Source organism: Neomonachus schauinslandi, chromosome 2 (assembly GCF_002201575.2).
Source record: "Neomonachus schauinslandi chromosome 2, ASM220157v2, whole genome shotgun sequence".
NCBI lineage: Eukaryota > Metazoa > Chordata > Mammalia > Carnivora > Phocidae > Neomonachus > Neomonachus schauinslandi.
In genome coordinates this window covers 163,374,796-163,398,119 of record NC_058404.1, presented here as the reverse complement: position 1 = coordinate 163,398,119, position 23,324 = coordinate 163,374,796, and the positions used below count along the sequence as shown (strand labels likewise).

The 23,324-nt window shown below is 36.9% G+C and overlaps 1 protein-coding gene across 1 annotated transcript in view; it reads right to left on the bottom strand.

The window, feature by feature from the left end:
• FRYL (FRY like transcription coactivator) overlaps window positions 1–23,324 on the bottom strand; it is a 144,645-nt gene that overhangs the window by 105,307 nt on the left and 16,014 nt on the right. The window contains exons 3-10 of the mRNA XM_044912992.1: window positions 23,036–23,175; window positions 21,999–22,095; window positions 10,632–10,711; window positions 9,970–10,050; window positions 7,804–7,972; window positions 7,421–7,513; window positions 2,537–2,635; window positions 1,428–1,529 (exon numbers count right to left, since the gene is read on the bottom strand). Coding sequence (XP_044768927.1) covers window positions 1,428–1,529; window positions 2,537–2,635; window positions 7,421–7,513; window positions 7,804–7,972; window positions 9,970–10,050; window positions 10,632–10,711; window positions 21,999–22,095; window positions 23,036–23,175 — 861 coding nt within the window. The remainder of the gene's footprint in view (window positions 1–1,427; window positions 1,530–2,536; window positions 2,636–7,420; window positions 7,514–7,803; window positions 7,973–9,969; window positions 10,051–10,631; window positions 10,712–21,998; window positions 22,096–23,035; window positions 23,176–23,324) is intronic.

Genomic DNA, 23,324 nt, shown 5'->3' with positions numbered 1-23,324 from the left:
TAATGCAGGTCTTCAAATTTTTTATTAAAATTATGGAAAATCATACCACCCAGAAAATGATCAATTCCCTTTCAGTCCCTGTATCTGTATGAATTTTTCAAAATGAGGACAGAAAACAGTTTAATGCAATTATTTAAATAAAACCTATTTTCTGGTTGCATGACATAAAAAGTTTAATAAGCTTGATTTGGTCCTGAGAATTTTCATAAAGAAAGCAAAGAGAGTATATTAATTCTCATGCAAGTATGAATAATATTGATGTGTATCTAGGAGAAACATAACCAAAAATATTTTTCAAAGACTTATATTTTCTGTATACCTCTTTAAGTAATCAAGGCACTTTTGAAAATGATATATTAAGTCATGGAAATATATAGGATATATATTTCCTATATATATATCCTATAGGATATATATATATCCTATATATATATAGGATAATGTTGTTCAGTGGACCATTATCAAAGTGGGAAAGAAGAGCCAGTCCTATTTCTCAAATACCCCAAGGACCTATAGGGTCAGAGAAAAGTCATTTAATCTAGCTGTGCTTGCTTTCATTGTCTTCAAAGTATAAAGGTTTTCAATGTTATCCCTAACTCAGAGGAATAACAGGAAATGAAATGTCATGTCTGTCATGTTTCTATAACTTGTAAGCAAATATTCAAACATATTCATCTATGCATCAAAATCGTGTTCAAATCAAGCATTTACAGGACATGCAGGTAAGGAGCAGTGCCATGTTCCATGTCAGACATTAGCTGAGCTCCTATCCACAGAAGAAGATCCTGTTAGATCCTGCTAGCACAATATCTTGGGAAGATAAAGATCCTACTATCACACACTTTTGTTGACAACACTAAGAGAGATCGGACATGGATGTGCCAAATAGTGTTAGTAACAACTATCTCTTGAATCAAGGCAGAATCATTTCAGGAGTTTTGTATCCATGTGGAACCAACACGAGGCTTTTAGATTTGGCTGGGCATGCTTACATTAAATGTGCTTTTAGTGACATTTTATTATCAAGGCTTGTTTCATTTTCAGACTTGGGACATTACTTAATTTTCTCAAAATGAAACACAAAATAAGTAACTAGAGGATTCTGTAAGATTAATACTCTGCCAATTCTAAAGGAATTTATTTATTAACAAATATTGCTAGGTCTAAGATAATATAAACAACAGTTGTTAAAAATGTACAATTTTGCATTCATTAAGACAAACTAAATTTTCAGTCAAAAGTTTATTCATGTCAATACATGATTCTCCACAGAAAGAAAGATGTACAAGAAAAGCAATATGGTAAAGTATTACCATTCAAATGTACCAATAATAATGAAAGTTTTATTACATACTGTTCAATATATATGCATAAGTGAATATACTACAGTCAGAATATTTACAGGTCAGAATGTGATTACATCTTACCTTTAAATGTGACAAACAGTTCTGTAGGAAAATATGCCAGTTATTTAAAAAAAACTGTTTCTGACTGACACACAAAAGGCAGGTAATTAGTGGATATAGAGCCTGTAGGAGACAGGGAAAAGGGGATTAACATTTTTCATGAAAAAGCACTGGATCTGTAAATTATATTTATTCTCATCAACAAAGAGAAGTAGATGTTTTTAGGCAGTGTTCCCATTTGTCATAAGAAGTACGATCTCATAGAGTAATCTAACAAAAAAAATGAAAGCGGGCCAATTTTCTATAAGAACAACTCCTTAATCTATCTCATCTCATGCTTTTATTTTTCCATAGACGCATCGCTCCTTCAACCAATACAGTGGTTAGGAACCCAGGCCCTGGGATCAAGGACAAACTGGCATTAAAATTTCAGCTTTCTATTTGCCAGGTGCATGACTTCAGGGTGGATACATTAAGTGATCCAAGGCTCGCTTTCCTAACATGTGGAGTGCTGAATAATAATTATGTATCTCCTACAGGGTTGGGAGGCTTAAAGTAAAACAAAGAATGCAAAGCACTTAGTTCAATGCCTGGCACAATCACTGTTTATTCATTATTAGATTTCTATCTTAAGTGGTCAAGTATTTGTCTAATTCTCCACACTTTCTCCAAGCTGCATAAAAATTTACAGAAACTCCTTTAACATTATATGAAGTGGGTGGTTAAGTGGGGGGAGGGGGGAGCCTTAAATCTCTGAATAGAAATGATGCAATTAGACAGACAATGGTTCCTAAATAATCTAATACTTCTGAGTGCAATTAATTATAATGTAAAATAAAGGAATTTATGGTTTAATAGGCATATAGTCAACTTCCCACATAGTATAATACATAATTTAAAGCACCTGTCAAGACAGGTAAATACCTAGAATGAAGTCTGAATAACCTATCAACTGTAGAGCTAGTCCAATTAGGAATAGAAAGTCTTAAAAAGAGCAGGAAAAATATATAAAACTTGCTCTTATGTTGCATTTTGGATATTTTATAATACTTTGAAATCTCTCCTGAATTCATAAATCAATTATTCTAACTCCTAATGAAATACTGAAAGGTTTGAATGTTTTTCAATACCAATGAATGCTTCTTTCTGGAGCTCAGTTCAAAAGTAGTCTGATAAAGCATCTCCACAAAATTTTTCAAACAGGGAACATTCACTTCATTTTTAACAGCCTAGAAAGATAAAAGAAAGAAAGAAAATGGTTACAAACATTAGATAAAACTATACAAGAAGTACAAGAAATTTCTGTAAGGTTTGAAATCGGTTAATAATTCACGACTATCTCAGCAAAGTCCTGCAAACTGCCAAATGACCAACTTGTTCAGTAAATAAGAGGAAGTTGGCCCCTGCCCTGAGAACGCAAGTAAGGGAACAGGCAATGAGCATGTGCTACAACAAACAGATGCTGCAAGAGGAAATTCTCGGTGCTCCAGGAACGCAGAAGGGGCCCCTGGAGAAAACCTCCACAAGGAGGTAACACCTCGCTGAATCCACCTCCTCTTCCCTGAAATAGGGCAATAGCTCCCCAGGTAACCTCTGGCCTTGCCCTCCACTATTCTGCCCTCCCGCACTGGGATCCAGCTGCATCAGCTAGCTTTTGCAGTTCCTAGAACATATCATGCGTGGTCTTACTTCAGGGCATCTGCACTGGTTTCTTCTGCCCAAAAAGCTCTTCTCCCAGATACAGCACACCTTACTCCCTCGTTCCTTTAGTTTTTGCTCAGTTGTTTCTACCTCTTTCGAGGTGGAGGTCTCACCTAATCACTTTATCTAAAATTTCAACTTCCTTACTCCTTCAGCAATTCTTCTCCCCCACCTGACTTTACATTTCTCCATAGTACTTATCACCATCTACATACTATATATTTTATATACTAGATGACTGTTGTCTGCACTAAAAGTAGCTCTCTAAGAGCAGGGAGTCTTTCCTACCTTGATCATTCCTGCATTCCCTTTGCATAGAAGAGGCTCTGATACAAAGAAAGCATTCCATACATGTAATGAATGAGTAAGTAGAGTCCAACCAGGCAAAGGGGGGGGGAGGTTATTAAAGAGGCAAGAATGTTCCAGACAGAAGGAGCTCTATGTGCAGAGTGGATGCTATGGGTTGAACTGTCACCTCTCCCGCAACCCAAATTCAGATACTGGAATCCTAATTCTGCGTACCTGTACCAAATAATGTGTGACCTTATTTGGAAATTGCAGATGTAATTTGGTCACTGCAGATGTAATTAGTTAAGTTAGGATGAAGTCCTATTGGGGTACGGGGACCCTAATCCAACATGACAGGTGTCCTTGAGGAAAAAAAAAAAAAAAAGAATTTGGACAAAGACGCACACAAGCAGAACGCCATGTAAAAATGAAGGCAGAGCTCAGATGATGGTTCTCTAAGCCAGGGAATGTCAAAGACATCAGAAACCTAGGTGAGAGGCATGGAACAGATTCCCCCTCACGGCCCTCAGGAGGAATCAACCTGACAACACCTTGGTCTTGGACACCCAGCCACCGAAACTGTGAGTCAGTAATTGTTGTTTAAGCCATCTAGTTTGGGGTACTTTGTTAGGGCTGCCTTAGCAAACAAAGCAACCATGGCAAAAAAGAAGAATCAGGCAACACAGTATTAATGGACCACAGTCAAGGGTCTTTCTTCCTACAACCTGCTCCTTTTAATTACCTTAAAAATACAACCTAATCCCAGTTAGGTACCCGGCAAAACCAGATTTTCACATAAGGGGGAAGCACCAATGACAACCTGGGATTGGATAAGCAGTAATTCAAACCACTTCTAGAAAAAGAAATTGAAGTACATGTACTAATGATAATAGACCAAAACTGACGGTTTTATAAATGATTTTATAAATTATACCATCTTGGCTAGAAGCGGAAGTTAGTAACTCTCCATGTATTCAGGTTTTATTTTAGTTGAAAATTTTAAATGTGGAGAAATTTATTTTCATGTTGCGAATCAACATGACTTATATTTAGTTTAGACTTATATTTTAGTTTAGACTTATATTTTATAATATTGAATTAAATGGCTTGTGATCTATATATTCATATGAATTGATTTGTGGTATTCAGGTCCTGTCTAGGGCATGTTTAGAAAAGGTGGATAGGGAATTGTAAGGAAAGTGAAGAATTTCAAATATTAATGACAGTGACTGGCATGATTTTCTTCTATACCGGTCTTGAATATTTACTTACAAATATTTGAAGATTTTTTTTTTTAATGGGTATGAACAAAAGTCATGAATTATAGCTTTGCAGGTAGTTTGAGTCAGATAGCCTCCCACTCCAGTTTTTAGCCATGTGAATAGTCTGTTTTCTTTTTGATAAAATAAACCTATCATTTATAAAACCATTATGGAATGTAAGAGAATCAGATATATAGACCCACACATATAGAGCCAATTGATTTTTTTTTTTTAAGATTTTATTTATTTATTTGTGAGAGAGAGAGAAATGAGAGGTGGGGAGGGGCAGAAGGAGAGAGAGAGAGAAAGAAGCAGACTCCAGGGAGCCCAAGGCAGGACTTGATCCCAGGACCCTGAGATCATGACCTGAGCCGAAGGCAGATGCTTAACTGACTGAGCCACCCAGGAGCCCCCCAGCCAATTGATTTTTTAAACAAAAAACTAAGCTACTTAGAACTGTCTTGTCAACAAATGGTCAGATGGTGCTGGAACAACTGGATATCATATGTAAAAACAAAACAAAAACTTAAAATCAGTTCATACCTCAACCATACACAAAATTAACTCAAAATGGACCACTAACCTAAAATTAAATCCTAAAACTAAAATATAGGAGAAAACCTTTGAGACCTTGGGTTAGGCAAAGACTTCTTAGATATGATACAAAAAGCACAACTGCTGAAAGAACAAAATGATAAATCAGACTTCATCAAAACTTCTCCTCCAAAGACGGTTAAGAGAATGGAGCATATATCTGATAAAATATCTGCATCTAAAACGTATTTTTAAAATATATTACGGTGCCTGGGTGGCACAGTTGGTTAAGCCTCCGACTCTTGGTTTCGGGTCAGGTCGTGATCTCGTTAATCATAGGATCCAGCCCCGACTTGGGCTCTGCTCATGCATCGGTACAACGGCTAAAACCAGAACAATTGGCTAAAGCAAGAGTTGGTGAGGATGTGGAAGAACTAGAACTCTCACACACAGCCCCTTGGAATGCAAAATGTGGGACAATTTTGGAACATGGTTTGACAATTTCTTTAATAATCAAACATATACCTTCCATTTGGTCCACCAATCTCACTCCTAGACATTCCCCCAAAGGAAATAAAAGCATATGTCCCATACACAGAGTTGTGCATAAATGTTCACAGGAGCTTCATTTGTAACAGCCAAACACTGGAAACAACCCAATATTCAAAAACAGGTGAACACATAACCAAACCATGGTATATCTATGTAAATGAAATACTACTCAAAAGAGGAAAAACCCACTGATATATTCCACAACATAGTTGGAACTCAAAACAATAATGCAGAGTAAAAAGAAGCCAAAAAATGGCTTTGTACTGTAAAGTTCCATTGATATGAAATTCTAGGAAAACCAAAACTAACGTGGAGTGATAGAAAGACAATCGATAGTTGCACTGCCCAAAGGTGGGGTGAGTGGAAGCAGGAATTAAAAAAAAAAAATAAGGAGACTTTCAGGGTGTGATAGATATGTACATTATCTTTTTGGGGGGGAGCGCAGAGGGAGAGAAACTTAGGCAGGCTCCATGCCCAGTGCGGAGCCCGATGCGCGCCTCGATCTCACAACCCCAAGGTTGTGACCTGAGTCGAAATCAAGAGTCAGATGCTTTACCAACTGAGCCACCCAGGATCTCCAGATATGTACATTATCTTGATTGTGGTGATGGTTTCACTGGTACATACAAAGGTCAAACTGTATACTCTAAGTATGCATAGTTATTATATGTCAGTTTTACCTCAAGTTTAAAAATGAAATGATATATATGAAAAGAATATTTACACAGCAGTGTGTAGTATACTGAAAGTGAGTAGCATATCACATATACAGAACTGAGTTGGGTTAGGGAAAAAAAAACCCGTGGGAAATAAAAAACCTGGCATCTAAGTATTGTAAAATCCCTTAATCCTATTTATAGCATGCTGTTACTAGTAACTGCAAAAATTATTTTCAAATGACACACTGCTTTTATACCAAGGAAGGCTTTTATAAATCTGCTTCCCTAGATGTTAGTGCAATCATACTTATAATAATCCTATTTTCTAAATAATTTAAAATATATAGTTTGACAAGTATGATGAATGTCAGCAGCAACTACAGAACATTTAAAATCGAGACAGTCCTGTAAATGCCAAGGTACATGTTACAGTACTTTTAATTTCTTCAGAGGCTACTAAAATGGCCACCACACCGTAGGAAGGAAAAGCCATGAGTAAATGCAGTATGTCGCACTGAGCTATTTCAGGCGGCCGTTACCTAGAGGCATAACCTAGAAGCTAGGTTGCAAATACTCCGCCCTCTTAACAGTCTCTGAATCTTAAGGACCTGGGCCCATTTTTTTTTTTTTTTAAGATTTTATTTATTTATATGACAGAGAGAGACAGCGAGAACAGGAACACAAGCAGGGGGAGTGGGAGAGGGAGAAGCAGGCCCCCGCTGAGCAGGGAGCTCGATGTGGGACTCGATCCCAGGACCCTGGGATCATGACCTGAGCCGAAGGCAGACGCTTAACGACTGAGCCACCCAGGCGCCCCTGGGCCCATTCTTTTAATTAAAAGACTAATCAATGCTCTACTAGCATTTGGCTAATAACCATTTTCCCCATATCCACATTATATTCCAAGTTTCCACTTATTAGTCTATGAAATTACCAGAAAGTAAGACTATTTCACGTGGCAACTTCTTCCGCAAAAAGGTACCTTTCACATACAATATAAAAATAAAAATATACTTACAGCAGCTACAGGGATAAGAATCTCCACAAATAAACCAGCAAGTGCATGTTTTATATCTTTATCTTTTACTTCTAAGAAATACTGAGCACATTCCTTGAGGGGGAAAGAGGTATAATATTAAGTTCACAAAAGAGGAAGATTTAAGAATTTTTATATGATAATTTTGTAAATACTGTCATTTTTACCAAAAAGCTAAGGTCAAAACATGCTCAAATTAAAAAAGAAAGTTAATTCACACTTGTGACAAATTTAACAGTTGGAGTAAGGAATTAATAATGATGTCATTAATTTATATACATTTTGTTTCTTTTAAAAAGTCATGAAGAGCAAGAATAACCACTGTGAGGCTAATTCTAATCCCTGCAATGGAGAAAGTATATCACCTGCATGAACTGAAATGATGCTTCAAAATCTTCTACAGGATACATTTTCACTCGAAAAAATTTCATTCCCATTATTAAGCTGATGATGCTTTGTACCACATGTGGGCTCTGTTCCTTTTGCCGTAGTTCTTTCAATTCTGTCACAAACTTCTTCCTCACAGCCTGAAACCTTTAATACACACGAATATATAATATGATATGAATTTAAAACACTAACTTCCCACATGATATTCAACATGGAAATCTTTAGATATTGTACCTAAACATCATCTCTTTTCTTGGCCCTCCTCAAAATTACCAGAAAAGCATAGAGAAAAACAAAGTTATTTGTCATTCCGAATCCGCTGTTCATTTATTTTAAAATTACAAGTTCTATAAGGAGATAAAATAAGATTTCTTTATTCCTATCATAGCATCAGTACAGCTCCATTACCATTTAATAATCATAATAAAAACAAAATCAAATAATCCACCCATAAAACGTCCCCCTGTAAATCAGATAGTGTCTAATTTTTAAGGCTCCTTTTTATAAAGTCTGTAATTTGAGTTATACGGAGAACAAATTAGGGACTACAAATTTGTTCAAAGACATGAACCAATCAGTTTTAGACCACTATCACTTAAAATTAATTTCTCCTTACACTGGAGAAAAACTGAAGGAGAGGAATGGGAGAACATGGTCTCGCACAATGGGAATAAGCGAAAGAACCCGAAATGCTTTCAAATATAAGCACCATCCTGGATTCAAATGACCACAACTGATAAGGGGTTTTTTTGTTTACACTACAAAAGATACCTAACAATTTAATAACCAATAATACTTAATTTCCCCCCTCTACAAAATATCAAACAGCTCAAGATTTTACTATTAATGTTACTTGGGGAAACCAGTTCCTGAAAATAAAAATGACAAATGAAGCATATTTTCCAATTGTCAGTGACTACAGAGGGGAAAAAAAATAGTGCATACTAATGAAATATGGATACATGATAGAAAATACTACTTATCCACTTCCATTTGAGTCTTGGGGAATACAATACCATTTTCCATGAATGTATTCTTTTGCATTTTATAAAGAAAATATAAAGTGGATAAAAACCTTCCCATTGCAATAACACTAGAATCCAAGGGTTTTCTCTTTTATTAAATTTCTCATAATAATTATTAGTCACTAAAATCACAGGAACTAAACATTAACAAGAATTGTACTTGGCTTCTTAGAATTTAGAAAGGTTTTTATCTGATGATTTCAGGACCAAAGACTCTTTAAATGACATCAAGAAAATCTTCATTGATAACTTTTTACCTCACAAATTTCCCAGTAGCAACAAAGGAAATTCAAAATCTTCCATAGTCTTCAGAGCAACCACAAGATACTAAAGACAAACTTTTTTACTATTTACTATAATGATGGTTCAAGGCAATTCAATAAGTGTAACTCCTAATGAACAATACCTTTACGGAGTAATCTATTACCTCCTTTTTCTTTTTTGGTATCTCTTCTACCAATCCAAAACTCTGTTTGGTGCGTTTTAAAACAAATAAGGTAATTAGGAGGAAGACACTGCACTCAGAAATGAAAGTACTCAACTAGAAAGTATTAAAAGTCATTATTAGCTCTGTAGAGTTCTAAAAAAATAAAAAAGACTTAAAAAAACACTTCTCATAGAATAGTTAAAAATAGGCAATAAGGTGGGGCGCCTGGGTGGCTCAGTTGGTTAAGCGGCTGCCTTCGGCTCAGGTCATGATCCTGGAGTCCCAGGATCGAGTCCCGCATCGGGCTCCCTGCTCGGCAGGGAGTCTGCTTCTCCCTCTGACCCTCCTCCCTCTCATGCTCTCTGTCTCTCATTCTCTCTGTCTCAAGTAAATAAATAAAATCTTTTAAAAAAAAAAAAAAAAAAAATAGGCAATAAGGTAATGTCCTGACTATTCCTGGTAATTTCCGACTTCCTCAATTCAGACATTTACGGAAAACCCCAAATAAATGAAAACAAGTTATGAAATTAATGTATGGATTTAACTTTTAAATCCTCTAAGGAATAGAGCAGCTAAGTAATAAAAGGTGGCGTTCAAAATAAATATGAAAAAAAAATAGATCTAAAACTATTATATCAGTAATGAAGCATTCTAAAACACAAATTGAAATCAGGATTTATAACACTTACTTTGATTGGGCAAGAACCCCTATCACCTCTGCATATAAATCTGCAATAATATGCACATTCCCAGTGTTGGTTCCTGAATATCTAAAACAACAAGAGAACAAATGCATTATCAAATTTTTCTACAAACTCTCCCTAATAAATCTGAAAATTTCTTATCAGGGTGTTATACAGTTTTTTTTCTCTGAAGATTCATCTATAGGATAATAAAAACCACATGAATTTTCTTCTATCTGGATTTTACTGTCATGAAATCTAACCTTCTAATTCTTATGTAAATCCAATCAATAGTTTTAAGAATTATTTTAATAAAATCTCTCCTATGGAGGCGCCGGCCTGGCTGCCTCAGTTAGTACAGCATGTGACTCTTTATCTGAGGGTCTTGAGTATAAGCCCCACACTGGGCATGGAGCCTTAAAACCAAAAAACCAAAAACCAACAACAGAAAACACCTTTTCTATAAGCATTTGGTGTGGATTCTGAAAGAAAGAAAAGAAAGAAAGAAAAGAAAGAAAGAGAAAGAAAGGAAAGAAAGGAAGAAAGAAAGAAAGAAAAATTGCTTTGAACTCTAAAAACAAATAATCAATGAGAGTTTGAATTATACTTAAATGGTCTAAACCTGGCCAGCAGAGAAAACAATGACCCCAAGCTAGCATTTTACTTACCCTTCCTTATGTTTAAAGTGCTTAAAAGCTAAGTTTAGAACTTCATGAACTAAGGGATCGGGCACAGGATGAACAGGAATCTAGAACAAAAAAATTATCAAGTCAGCAAGAGCTAAGTAGGTTACAAGTCTTTTCTGAGTGTTCTCCACATTTCAACTCATTAAATCAATAAGTAACCAGGTTTCCATTTCCATGATATGATCTACTACTACTTAGTCAATATTCCCTTTTTCTAAGGATATTACTTTCTCTGAGAATTCAGTTACCCATCTAATTTAATAGGCTCTAAATTTAAGAACGTTAGCTTCATAATCATAAATCCTTGAACTCTGGCCCATAAAGGGGAAAAAGCAGTCGTGATCGCTGATGTGACTGTAATTATTACTGCCCGGAAATTACAAAGACACCCACATGTACCTCTCTGCGACACCAATAGGAAAGCAACCTCTGGCTGAGCCAGCCACACATTCCATTTGTCTTGATTTTCTATCATAAACAGTAGCCAAAACGACACCAACTTTTCCAATTTAAAACTATTTGTGGCCTTGTTCCTATTAGAAATCTGTCATTTAAATACCTTTGTTTTAATTCTTTAAATGCTCCTTCCTAAGCCATAAAACAAATCGTTTAAACCAGAAAGTAAAATCCCTGCCCCATCCCCCTTTTATAATCACTATTAATAGCTTAGTATATATCCTTCCAGATTTTCTCCTACACACACCCACACATACACACCGTAGTTTTCTTATTTATTTTTATTATGTTATGTTAGTCACCATACAGTGCATCATTAGTTTTTGATGTAGTGTTCCATGACTCATTGTTTGTGTATAACACCCAGTGCTCCATGCAATACATGCCCTCCTTAATACCCATCACCGGGCTAACCTATCTCCCCACCCACTCCCCTCTAGAACCCTCAGTTTGTTTCTAGGAGTTCAGAGTCTCTCATGGTTCATCTCCCCCTCCAGTTTGCCCCCCTTCATTTTTCCCTTCCTTCTCCTAATATCTTCCATGCTATTCCTTATGTTCTACAAGTAAGTGAAACCATATTATAATTGACTTTCTCTGCTTGACTTATTTCACTTAGCATAATCTCCTCCAGTCCCATCCATGTTGATGTAAAAGTTGGGTATTCATCCTTTCTGATGGATGAGTAATATTCCACTGTATATATGGACATCTTTATCCATTCTTCTATTGAAAGGCATCTTGGTTCTTTCCACAGTTTGGCTATTGTGGACATTGCTGCTATGAACATTGGGGTGCATATGGCCCTTCATTTCACTACATCTGTGTCTTTGGGGTAAATACCCAGTAGTGCAATTGCTGGGTCATAGGGTAGCTCTATTTTTAATTTTTTGAGGAACCTCCACATTGTTTTCCAAAGTGGCTGTACCAACTTAGATTCCCACCAACAGTGTAAGAGGGTTCCCCTTTCTCCACAACCTCTCCAACATTTGTTTCTTGTCTTGTCAATTTTTGCCATTCTAACTGGTGTAAGGTGGTATCTCAGTGTGGTTTTGATTTGAATTTCCCTGATGGCTAATGATGATGAACATTTTTTCATGTGTCTCTTAGCCTTTTGTATGTCTTCTTTTGAGAAATGTCTGTTCATGTCTTCTGTCCATTTTTTGACTTGTTTTTTTTGGGTGTTGAGTTTGAGAAGTTCTTTATAGATCTTGGATATCAGCCCTTTGTCTGTGGTGCCAGTTGCAAAAATCTTCTCCCATTCCATGGGTTGCTTCTTTGTTTTGTTGACTGTTTCCTTTGCTGTGCAGAAGCTTTTTATCTTGATGAAGTCCCAAAAGTTCATTTTCACTTTTGTTTCTCTTCCTTTGGAGACGTGTCTTGAAAGAAATTGCTGTGGCTGATGTAGAAGAGGTTACTGCCTATGTTCTGATGGATTCCTGTCTCACACTGAGGTCTTTCATCCATTTTGAGTTTATCGTGTGTATGGTATAAGAGAATGGTCGAGTTTCATCCTTCTGCATGTGGCTGTCCAATTTTCCCAGCACCATTTATTGAAGAGACTGTCTTTTTTCCATTGCATATTTTTTCCTGCTTTGTCGAAGATTATTTCACCATAGAGTTGAGGGTCCGTATCTGGGCTCTATTCTGTTCCACTGGTCTATGTGTCTTTTTTTTACACACCTTAGTTTTCTTAAAATGATGCATCTTTCCATGTCAGTACTTCAAGCTCCTCCTTTCTTTTCAATGGCCATATACTACTCAGCATATTATAATTTATTCAATGAGCTTCCTATTGCTGAACATTTCATTCCAGATTTTCAATAATCAATATAATGCTATGCAATAAACATCTTGTACATTTAATGTTATATACTTGTATAGTTCCATGGGAGAGAGTCCAAAAGAAGGAACTGATGGATCAAAGATTATAGAAGTTACCACTGATATATATTCAAGGTCTATATATGTGTGGGTCTGTTTTTGAAAAAGCTCACTATTCTATCAATTTTTATATGTTGGTACCAAAATCACAGAGTCTTCATTATTAGACTTTATGAATAAGTTCTGATGTCTGGTCCTGAAAATCCCCCTTATTTTTCTTCAGAGAGAGCTTAGCCACATTCCTCCGACTTCGAGTCGCCCTTCGAAGGTACACAAAAAATGTCAGGATGTTCACTGGAGTTGCAACCAATCTATACATCAGTTTGGGGCTAACTGTATTCTTCTACATTCACGTGGAATATCTTTTCACTTCCTTAAAGGCTTTTGGCAAGGCTTTATAATTTTCTGTTTTTGTCCTTTGATGGGCTTATTTCTAATAAATATGAAGAGAAGCTTGATTTAATTAGTAATAAGGAGAATGAAAATACACAAGGTATCATTTTACACCTCCTCAATGGGGAAAAGTCTGACAATACCAAATAGTAGAGATAATGTAAATGAATGAGGTTTATAGACATTGCTGGTGGTAAGTTTAAATCAATTTTTTATATAGCCAACAATCAAGTGAAGCAGATCAAGTATGCCACCTCAAAATATGTCACTTTGGCATGAGAATTATTTTGAGCTGAAGGCAACTGACAAAGAGCAGGTGCAAGAAAAGCTCTCCAGCTTTTCTTTTTCTGCCTAAAAGCAGTCTCCCCTCTCTTTCCCACACCAAGAAAACAACAACCGTTATCATCAGAACCAGAAAGCTGACAATGAGATAGGTCTGCACAAAGCTTACTAAACAGCCCTTATCTTCCATTAGCTTCCCCCATAGATTTTCCTTCCCCCAATTTACCACCCCCAGAAGCCCAGACACTTTTCCTTTGTCTTGTCACTTCACAATGTACTGCTCTTTGTTAAATTTTAGGGCCTAACCATTCTTTGTCTTCAACTTCTTTTCCATGAAGACCTCCATATGCGTATGTAATAAACCTTTTCTCCTGTTAATGTGATGTTTCTCAATTTAATTTGTAGGGCTCCAGGAATGAACTTAAGAGGGTGGAGCTCCACTACACTAGCCATTATACGCCTAAGAAAATTATTATGTATAGCTACACACTTCATGGATTAATCCTAGCAACATAATGTTGAGTGAAAAAGTAAGTCCCAGAGGACAATATACAGTATGATACATTTTCAAAGAAAATTCAAAGACAAGAAAAACTTACTATTCAAACATATGAAAACATTTTTTAAAGAAAATAATTAACATAAAAATCAGTATAATGGTAAGAGAATAGCCAGGAAGTGAACTAGGAGAGATTCACATAATTAGGCTTAAGCTATTGGGTTTTTTGGGCCTACAGGTAACCATTATATTGTAAACAAATACAAAGGCAGCCACACAGAGACCAATGATAACAGTGTACCTTGAACCAGGATCATGATTTATCCCATTCTGTGGCCCTAAGTCCAATTAAAACAAAACACATAGGAATTCCATCTTTCCCTATTTTTTTTAACTATATATATTACAGAACACCTCATCAATAGGATAAAATCATAATAGAGATTTTAATTTATCAAGAAAGCCACAAACTAGACTGGGGGAAAGAACAGCAGGGAACTCTAATTATTCAGAGATGGTCAGGGAATGTTTCTTGAGGGTTTGATAAAGGGGAGGTTTTTATTTAAAATCTACAAAGGTAAATCAGGAGTCTATCAGGAGGGAGCTGAATTTAGTCCTGAATAACGATCAGGAGCTAGTTCAAACCTAGTAAATAGGAAAGAGGCATTAGAAACAGTAACCACAATTACATTGTAATAAGGGACAAGAGATACAAGAAATCCAGTAAGTAACTATTCATTGATGTGTATTCAGCTCAATGAGAAAGTGACTAAACTCACACAACACAGAGGAGAATACTAGCGTTTTAAAATGCTGTCCAGGGGCACCTGGGTGGCTCAGTCGGTTAAGGGTCTGCCTTCGGCTTGGGTCATGATCTCAGGGTCCTGGGATCGAGCCCCGCATCGGGCTCCCTGTCAGTAGGGAGCCTGCTTCTCCCTCTGCCCCTCCCCCTGCCTGTGTTCTCTCTCTCTGTCAAATAAATAAATAAAAATCTTAAAAATAAATAAATAAAATAAAATGCTGTCCAAGGAGAGGGAGGCATGCAGCTAACACAGCTTTGAAAGGCTCATGGTGAACTTTTACTCCAGGATGGAAGGCTATAGCTTTATCTTGGCTAGGCAGATTGATATTTGTTGTTGAACAGAGGAGGATCAGAGAGAGCATTTGTCTCAGATTTCCTAGAAATTGGGACCATCCTAAAGGCCTGTACCTGGAATCCAATTTGAAGAAAATGAAGAAAATGTGCTTCATCACAAAATCAAATAGGAATTAAGTGAGGAAGCAGCTGTAATCCAAACTCTACCTTTCTTAGTTCTCAATGAACCTTTTAAAAGTAGTAGCCTGATAGAGAAGTCTATTCATCTGTTTGTAGAAGCCAAGATTTGAAAATCCCATGTTAATAAATTGTACAGAAACGGTATTTAATCTACACAGGAAGGTTCAAGAATTCAGACTCTACAAGAATAATCTCAACCTCTGTCCCACATTGGAAGACTAAATTTTAAACCCAGGATTTCTTTAGCAACTAGAAATACTTAACTAGGAAGTTCATGATTGACTATATAATTATAAAAAGCTTTTCAGGGGTGCCTGGGTGGCTCAGTCGGTTAAACATCTGCTTTGGCTCAGGTCATGACCCCAGAGTCCCAGGATCGAGCCCCCCATCAGGCTCCCTGCTCAGTGGAGAGTCTGCCTCTCCCTCTCCCCTGCTCCTTCTCTCTTGCTCTCTCAAATAAATAAATAAAATCTTTAAAAAAAAAAAAAAAAAAAAAGCTTTTCAGGGACGCCTGGGTGGCTCCATTGGTTAAGCATCTGCCTTCAGCTCAGGTCATGATCCCAGGGTCCTGGGATCGAGTTCTGCATCAGGCTCCCTGCTCTTTGGGGAGCCTACTTCTCCCTCTGCCTGTCACTCATCCTGTTTGTGTTCTCTTTCTCTCTCTGACAAATAAATAAAATCTTTAAAAAAAAATTTAAAAAAGCTTTTCAATCTTTTATAGGCAGACACTTCCTCATAGAAGTGTAACAGTCATGTTTTGTCGACATAGGAATTTCAGAACATTGCTGATCAATTAAGTAGAGGCATGACAATCTTTTACTTGGTACTCTGAATACCTCTTTTTAGGACAGTACTATTATCTCATATTAAGAAGAAACTCAAAACAGTATTCCCAAAGTGCTCCTTTTTTTACACACCAAGCTGATGAATTTATTATAAGTAAACTATAATCGGGGCGCCTGGGTGGCTCAGTCGTTAAGCGTCTGCCTTCGGCTCAGGTCATGATCCCAGGGTCCTGGGATCGAGCCCCGCATCGGGGTCCCTGCTCCGCAGGAAGCCTGCTTCTCCCTCTCCCACTCCCCCTGCTTGTGTTCCCTCTCTCGCTGTGTCTCTCTCTGTCAAAATAAATAAATAAAATCTTTAAAAAAATAAAATAAGTAAACTATAATCAAACCTTTATACAATAAATAAAAACATTTTCTTCACTATAATGATAAAAGTGTAGAAAGACCATGGATTTTGGTTTAATCAAGCCAAAGCTTCTCTTTTTACTAGTTATATAACCTTGAGCAAGTTTCCATTTCCCTACCTTAAAACATAGACAACAGACTGGAACTCTATAATCAATGGCCCTGAGAGAATGAAAAATCGAGTATAATACAATTGGAGATTGATTCTTGTCCTCTCACCTTTTCCATCTTTTTCTAAAAGGGACTAGGCCAAAATTCTTACCTCCTGAGAAAGCAGGGCACACAAAGGGACTAGAATACAAGGATGGAGATACTGAGGGGAGAGCCTGGTACGGAAAATGGCAGGAAACCAGGGCCCATTCAAGAAGCAAGGAGGCAGATGTAGTCTCCCAGCTGATCTTCCCTCAACTGGGCCCATAAATAGGCCCTAGGGTAACAAAAACAATTACTATCATCAATGCTGCTGTCCCATGCATCCCAGTCAGCCCTGTGGCTACCCACTGATGGTTAAAATGGAGCAGACACCTACCACCAGGGGCTGACAAACTTCAGTAGGGAAGAGGCTGTCTGTGGATCAAGCAGCCTGGCTTCCAGAACCTATTCCAGAATTCATGGCGCTAATCATACAGGCTGGCTGCAGACATTTCACTGACCTTGCAATAATGCAACTCTGCATTTTATGTGATTTAATTTTTTACACTCCACTTACTGTGCTGTGCTGTGGTTTTCCCATCCTGATTTCCTCACAGGAATGTTTAGTGCGCTCTAGGCCAGAGATATGATATACAGGTTAACTCAAACCTGTAATTTCTCCTCAACTGTCTTATTTGGTCCAGCGATGTCTGATGCCTACCAATGACAGGCAGGGGCACTCTTAGCCATGCTATATACTCTTTATTACTCCCCTACCATGGCCACCATCAACCCTTTTTATGCGTCTGTGTGTCAGGTATTAGGTAGGCATTTTTATAAATATTACCTGTAACACTTAGTCTTACAGGGTAGATGATTGTCCCCTATTTTACAGATGAGGGAACTAAAGTTCAGAAGCTGATGTGTACTTCTCTAGAAAATACCGTATGCCCGGTTTCCGACATATAAAAATGCATTGAATAAAGGAAACAAATAAGGAAAGAAAGCTTTCAATTTTATCATATTGTACCCAGAAAAGAGACACAGAAATAGAAGTGAAAGAAGAAACAGGTCTTATCTTTAATTTTTGGAAGAAAAAAAGGACCACCTCTAAACATTTTAAGAATGAACATTTTCAGGATGCACATTCTTAAAATCCCTATTTCTCCCCTTATGTTCAGTAATAATAATGATAGTAATAATAAAATCATTCTCAAACTGAATCTCAGAAAAAGGCAGTGGGGTGTGGGTGGGGGCAGAATCCTATTTCAGCTTATAGAGGAAAAGTTCTACTTTCATGGAGTAACATTCCCACCCATTGTATCAAGACTTTTTCAGGTCTTGTCATTTGAGATTTTAGAAGCAGCTCTAATTCTACTGCAACATTCCAGAAGGATATATATCTAGTAGACTCTAAAGAATACCCGGGGGCGCCTGGCTGGCTGAGTCAGAGGGTCATGCAACTCTTGACCTCAGAGTCATGCATTCCAGCCTCACGTTGCATATAGAGATTACTTAAAAAACTTAAAAAAAAAAAAAAATTACCCAAGTTTTATTCCAAGGCCATTCCCACCACCACCTCCCAAACTTTAATGCTTTTATCACAACATCAAAGTGAAAAATAACAAAATCAGGGTAAGATATGGATACTGAGGAGTCAGTGAGGCTCATTCATTACCTAAGTGACCAGCTTTCAGTGCAAAGGGGAATGAATACATTTAGTCTCAGAAAAATCACAAATAACTGCATAACCTTCAGGGAACTCATCCACATCGAAAATGCAAATGTTAAATCTGAAAATACTAAAGATGTACTCCACCTTCTGATACTTCACAATAGCACAAATAAAACTAAGCCAAGAGCTGGAAGTGGTTTACAAACCAAGTTTCCCAATCTTCTTATTTGTTTCAAAGAGCAAATGTCTGACTAAAATTTCATATGAAAAGAAAATTGCTTCAAACTTTCTAAAGGTTTATGTTGCCGTTTAATCACGCTTTTGCTATGAATTTGAAAGCCTTTGGTATCAACATGCTAAAATTGGTAGTTGGCCATGACCCCAAAATTATGTTTGACTTTCTTGAAAAAATAAAATCAGTCCTCTATCATCTTGAATTACTTTTGTTCCCACAGTGAATCACACTCATTTCATCACATTTATACTAACTAAATTCTTTGTCTAATTTGTCATGATTAAAACTTTAATTTTCCAAGATGCTGGCCATTTCACCTAATTTTGTATCACTGATTTTACCAATATTTCTATTATTAACGGGAGAAAACTTGGAATAAAACAGTGAACTAACTTTATAATCATCAGCAAGTCACTAAATTAAGAACATTTCTTTATCTGCAAGATGAAAATAACAGATAATACTTATGGAGCACTTTCCATGTCCCAGGCGTTACTGTATTTAATGCCTATGATTCTACAAAAATGATATTATCATCCCTCTTTTACAGACGGGGGAAAAAGGTAGTGGATAATAACTTGCCCAAATTACACAGCAAGACAATGACAGAGCTGAGATGAAAACACTTGCCCTGTCTGTCTCCCAGTTTTATTACAATGACCGGCTGATACAAAGGATATAGAGCCCTCAGGCATTATGAAGAGTTCTACACACGCATGAAGACATGACAAATTATTCAAGAAACAAAAAAACGTATAATATATGAGGTCAAGGACTAATCCGTAAAGAATATTTACTCCTCCTTATGACTGGCCCAACCATGTATCAATACTTCAGTACTCCTGGGACCGTCCGTCTCATCAAAATAAAACTGAGTCACGTTTTAATATGTCTCTTATATGGGGCAAAGGTAAAAATCCTATTAAATTCAAGATATATTACATTGATTAGTCTCCAGATCTATTAAACCCTACATCACTTTGACACAGTAGAAAATTGAGTTAGTTTGTCATGATATTTCAGAAAGCTCTATTGATTTTTACTTCATTTTCTCTGGTTTTATTAGTTTTGAAGAAGTGAAAAAGACTTCCTTTTACTGGGGAAAAGAAAAAACACCTATGTCAGATTTTTAATAAATAAAGTATCTCTGTGTTCTTTGTGACAGATTTTATTCTTTCATGGGTGCATCTGAGTGAAAGTATGAGGATAATGAGTAAAAGAGAGAAAACAGTAAGTGGAAAGGCCACTGTAGGTTGGAACAATATGGTGACAGAACCAAAAAACAGAGCTTTGCTATTAAAGCTGTTGTAGGGATGCCTGGGTGGCTCAGTTGGTTGGGCGCCTGCCTTCGGCTCAGGTCATGATCCCAGGGTCTTGGGATTGAGCCCTGCATCCCTGCTCATCGGGAAGCCTGCTTCTCCCTCTGCCTGACACTCCCCCTGCTTGTGCTCTCTCTGACAAATAAATAAATAACATCTTTAAAAAAAAAAAAAAAAGCTATTGTATTTCTTTTTTCATACTTTGAGTCCATTTCAACCATGGATCTGAAGGGATTTTGTGGAATGAACTTGAAAAATGTGCCCCATGGAAGTTTATAGATCCAATGATTCTCTCCTCCAGAAGAGCCATCTGGATTATTTTTTTAAGAGAAGAAGGAAGGAGGATGAAGACCAAGAGGATGGGGAAGGCGAAAGGACAGGGGAAGGAGAGGGGAAGAGGAGAGAGAGAAACTGACATAGGGCTTTCTGTGCACGGAAGCCCTGAAACTACAATTTGGAGCACCTTTCAGAGGAGACACCGAATGGCAAGTAAAAGAATGTCTTGGGAAACAAAGGAGAAAAGGCACCATGGAGCCAGATCAGAGAGGGGCCTGAATGTCTAGGGGAACTTACAATTTCTCCTGCTAAAAGAAGAAAACCTGTATTATTGAATCAAGCAAAGAAGTGCAAAATGTTGGTTACCAAATCACTCACATGACCTACATGGGCACACAGGAGATGCTAGAGGTCAACCACAATGAGTCCTAGGCAAAGTCTAGTCATGGTCAGTGGCCGCTCTGGTCCAAAGCTCTTCTATCCCTAATTACGCTGGCCTCAGGGTCTTAGGATCCCAGCGAAACGGAGATCACAGAAAGCAAACCTGGCTTGTTAGCACAACTCCCAGAGGAAATTTCTTTCCTACACCTAGGGCAAGACCTTTATGAAAGGCACAAATTAATTAAAATGATTTTCACCTTCGATTAACTCACTTATCTGTTTTTCACATTTCAAACTTTTATGTGCAGATTTCAGATATTCAGATTTCAATGATTTTTCACATGTTACAAAAACAAAGGCAAAGTATAAAGAAATACATCATTCAAATAATTTTATATTGCCTCTGTCAAAAAAAATTGGCTGTCAATTAACTTTATAGCTAACATTTGCTGTTTGTTTTCATATTATATATTCTACTTCATTTTGTATAACAAAAACAAAATCCCTGTCTAAACAGGTCATATGCAAAATGTGATTTTTTTTTTTTCTTTTAGGTTTCCTAACTTTTTCAAAACATCACAGTGTACGTGGCTGGAACTATGTGGCTTGTGTTTGATAACTTTTTAAAGACTACAAACTTAAGAATACTTTCATGCATTTGAACAAAGTAGTTGATTTTAGTAAATAAAAAAACAAAAATGGACCAAAAAAAAAAAAAAAAACCCTTTCAAAATCAGTACAGGTATTTATATGTATTTAAATGTATACCTGTACTGATTTTTAGTAATACAAATATACATGATACCAGACTTCGGATGTTAAACTCATGAGTGCAGCGTGAGCACATGCCAGCATCCTAACCAACACTGAATAGACATTAAAACATTATCTTGAGGTGTTTTCACTTGTCCAAAAACCATTCGCACTTGACAATTCAGTGTTCCCCATGTCAAAGTGCCCCTATCCCTTAACTGTAACTGCACAATTACTACATGTTGGAACGCAGGCTTGATGGCTTCGGAAGAGAAATTCTTTGAAAGTGGACTGAAGTCGACGAATGACAGGCAGACTATATTCACAGCTAAAGGCCCACATGTAACCCAATTTCCATTCAGCTCAATTTTGCTAACAAGATCTCCTATCTTAGACGGCATTTTACAAGGGTAAAAAGAATAGGAAGTGATAGGTACAATCCATGAAAGCCCCAGGCACCTGAAGGACGTGTAATTATATTATAGAAATCTAGCTAACGTGGGCCAGAATTTTAGACATAACATCCTAAATAAGGTAAATGAAACATGAAGGCAAAATAAGAATAAGAAACATAAACTCTGCAGACAAAAGAGCTTCTTACCTGCTTTAGAACTTCAACTAAAACTAAACAAAAAATGAAATCTACTGCTAAGTCTCTCCTTTCAAGAAGATAATCTCTTTCACGTTGTTGTTCATCCCTGAAACAAGAACCCCAAATTAGGATTGCACTTAAGACCATAAATCTTAAAATAGCTATTGGTTAACAGTTCGGTTATTTACTGAGCTCCTCGTAAGTATGGTGTCCTACGGCAGCTGACTGTTCAAGCGGTTTTTAAATTACCCAATGTATGTACACTCTCATTTTCTTTCTCTTGTTGGGTATTTCGTACAGTACTGATGAACACGTCACTATTATATCTGTCAGAAATTAAACCCATTCTAAAGCAATCAGTTAAGAAAAAGATTTTAAATTTTATTTAGAAAATCTAACATTACTCCATATTTGATTAGTATTTTTTTAAATTAAGAACTGAAATAAAAGTAGTAACTCTTCTGATGAAAATGGAGTGCCAGCTAACTTCTTGCATATCTAAGGTGAAAAATCACAAGTGGCATCAAATAAAGTCCAATTCCAAACAATGGATCATCTCCTGAACACAGACAGATGTTCTATGCAAAGCCACCTCCCTGGTAAATTCGAAGAAGGGAAAGAGAAGTTCTGGGATTTGAGTACCAAGGAGAGTCTCACGGTATCATAATATAGGGTTTGGCAGTCCTCCTGTATCACAATTGCTTCCCTTCACAAACCATAGGAACGGGACCTTCTTTGAATATTTTCTTAACTTCAACTATTAAAGGTCCGCATTGAAGTACTGAAATGATGCTCCTGAAATTCATTTTTGCATAACTATCCCAGTGATGAGTACCATGGAGATCCATCGACCTTAACTGGTACCTTCCCTTGATTTACAGTTAAGTATGGACTATGCTTTCCCTTTACTATCAGTTTCATAACAAAAGTAATCAATGTTTTTCCTTAGAAACCAAACAATACCGGTCTTGGGTTGAGAACATTATCGCCCCCTTCAACGAAAGGATTTCAATTCTAGGTAGAAGAGTGGAAAATGAGCCACTTACCCCTTAGACTTTGTGCTAGACCGAGGCCTGTACTCATAGGATTCATCTTCAGTTCCATTCTGGCGTCTGTACCAGTCAAACAAGGTGCGAAGTAAGGAAGGGAGACAGTGCTCTGCTACTGAGCTCATAGAGCTTATCAACTGAAAACATAAGATATTACCAGAAGATAAAATACATCATCAAGGTACCACACTCCTAACTATTAGCCATCACTGGCAAATGATTAACATTTCTAGGATAAACAGAGTAACTCAAATGCAATAAATGTGTTTTAAAATAAAAATAAGAA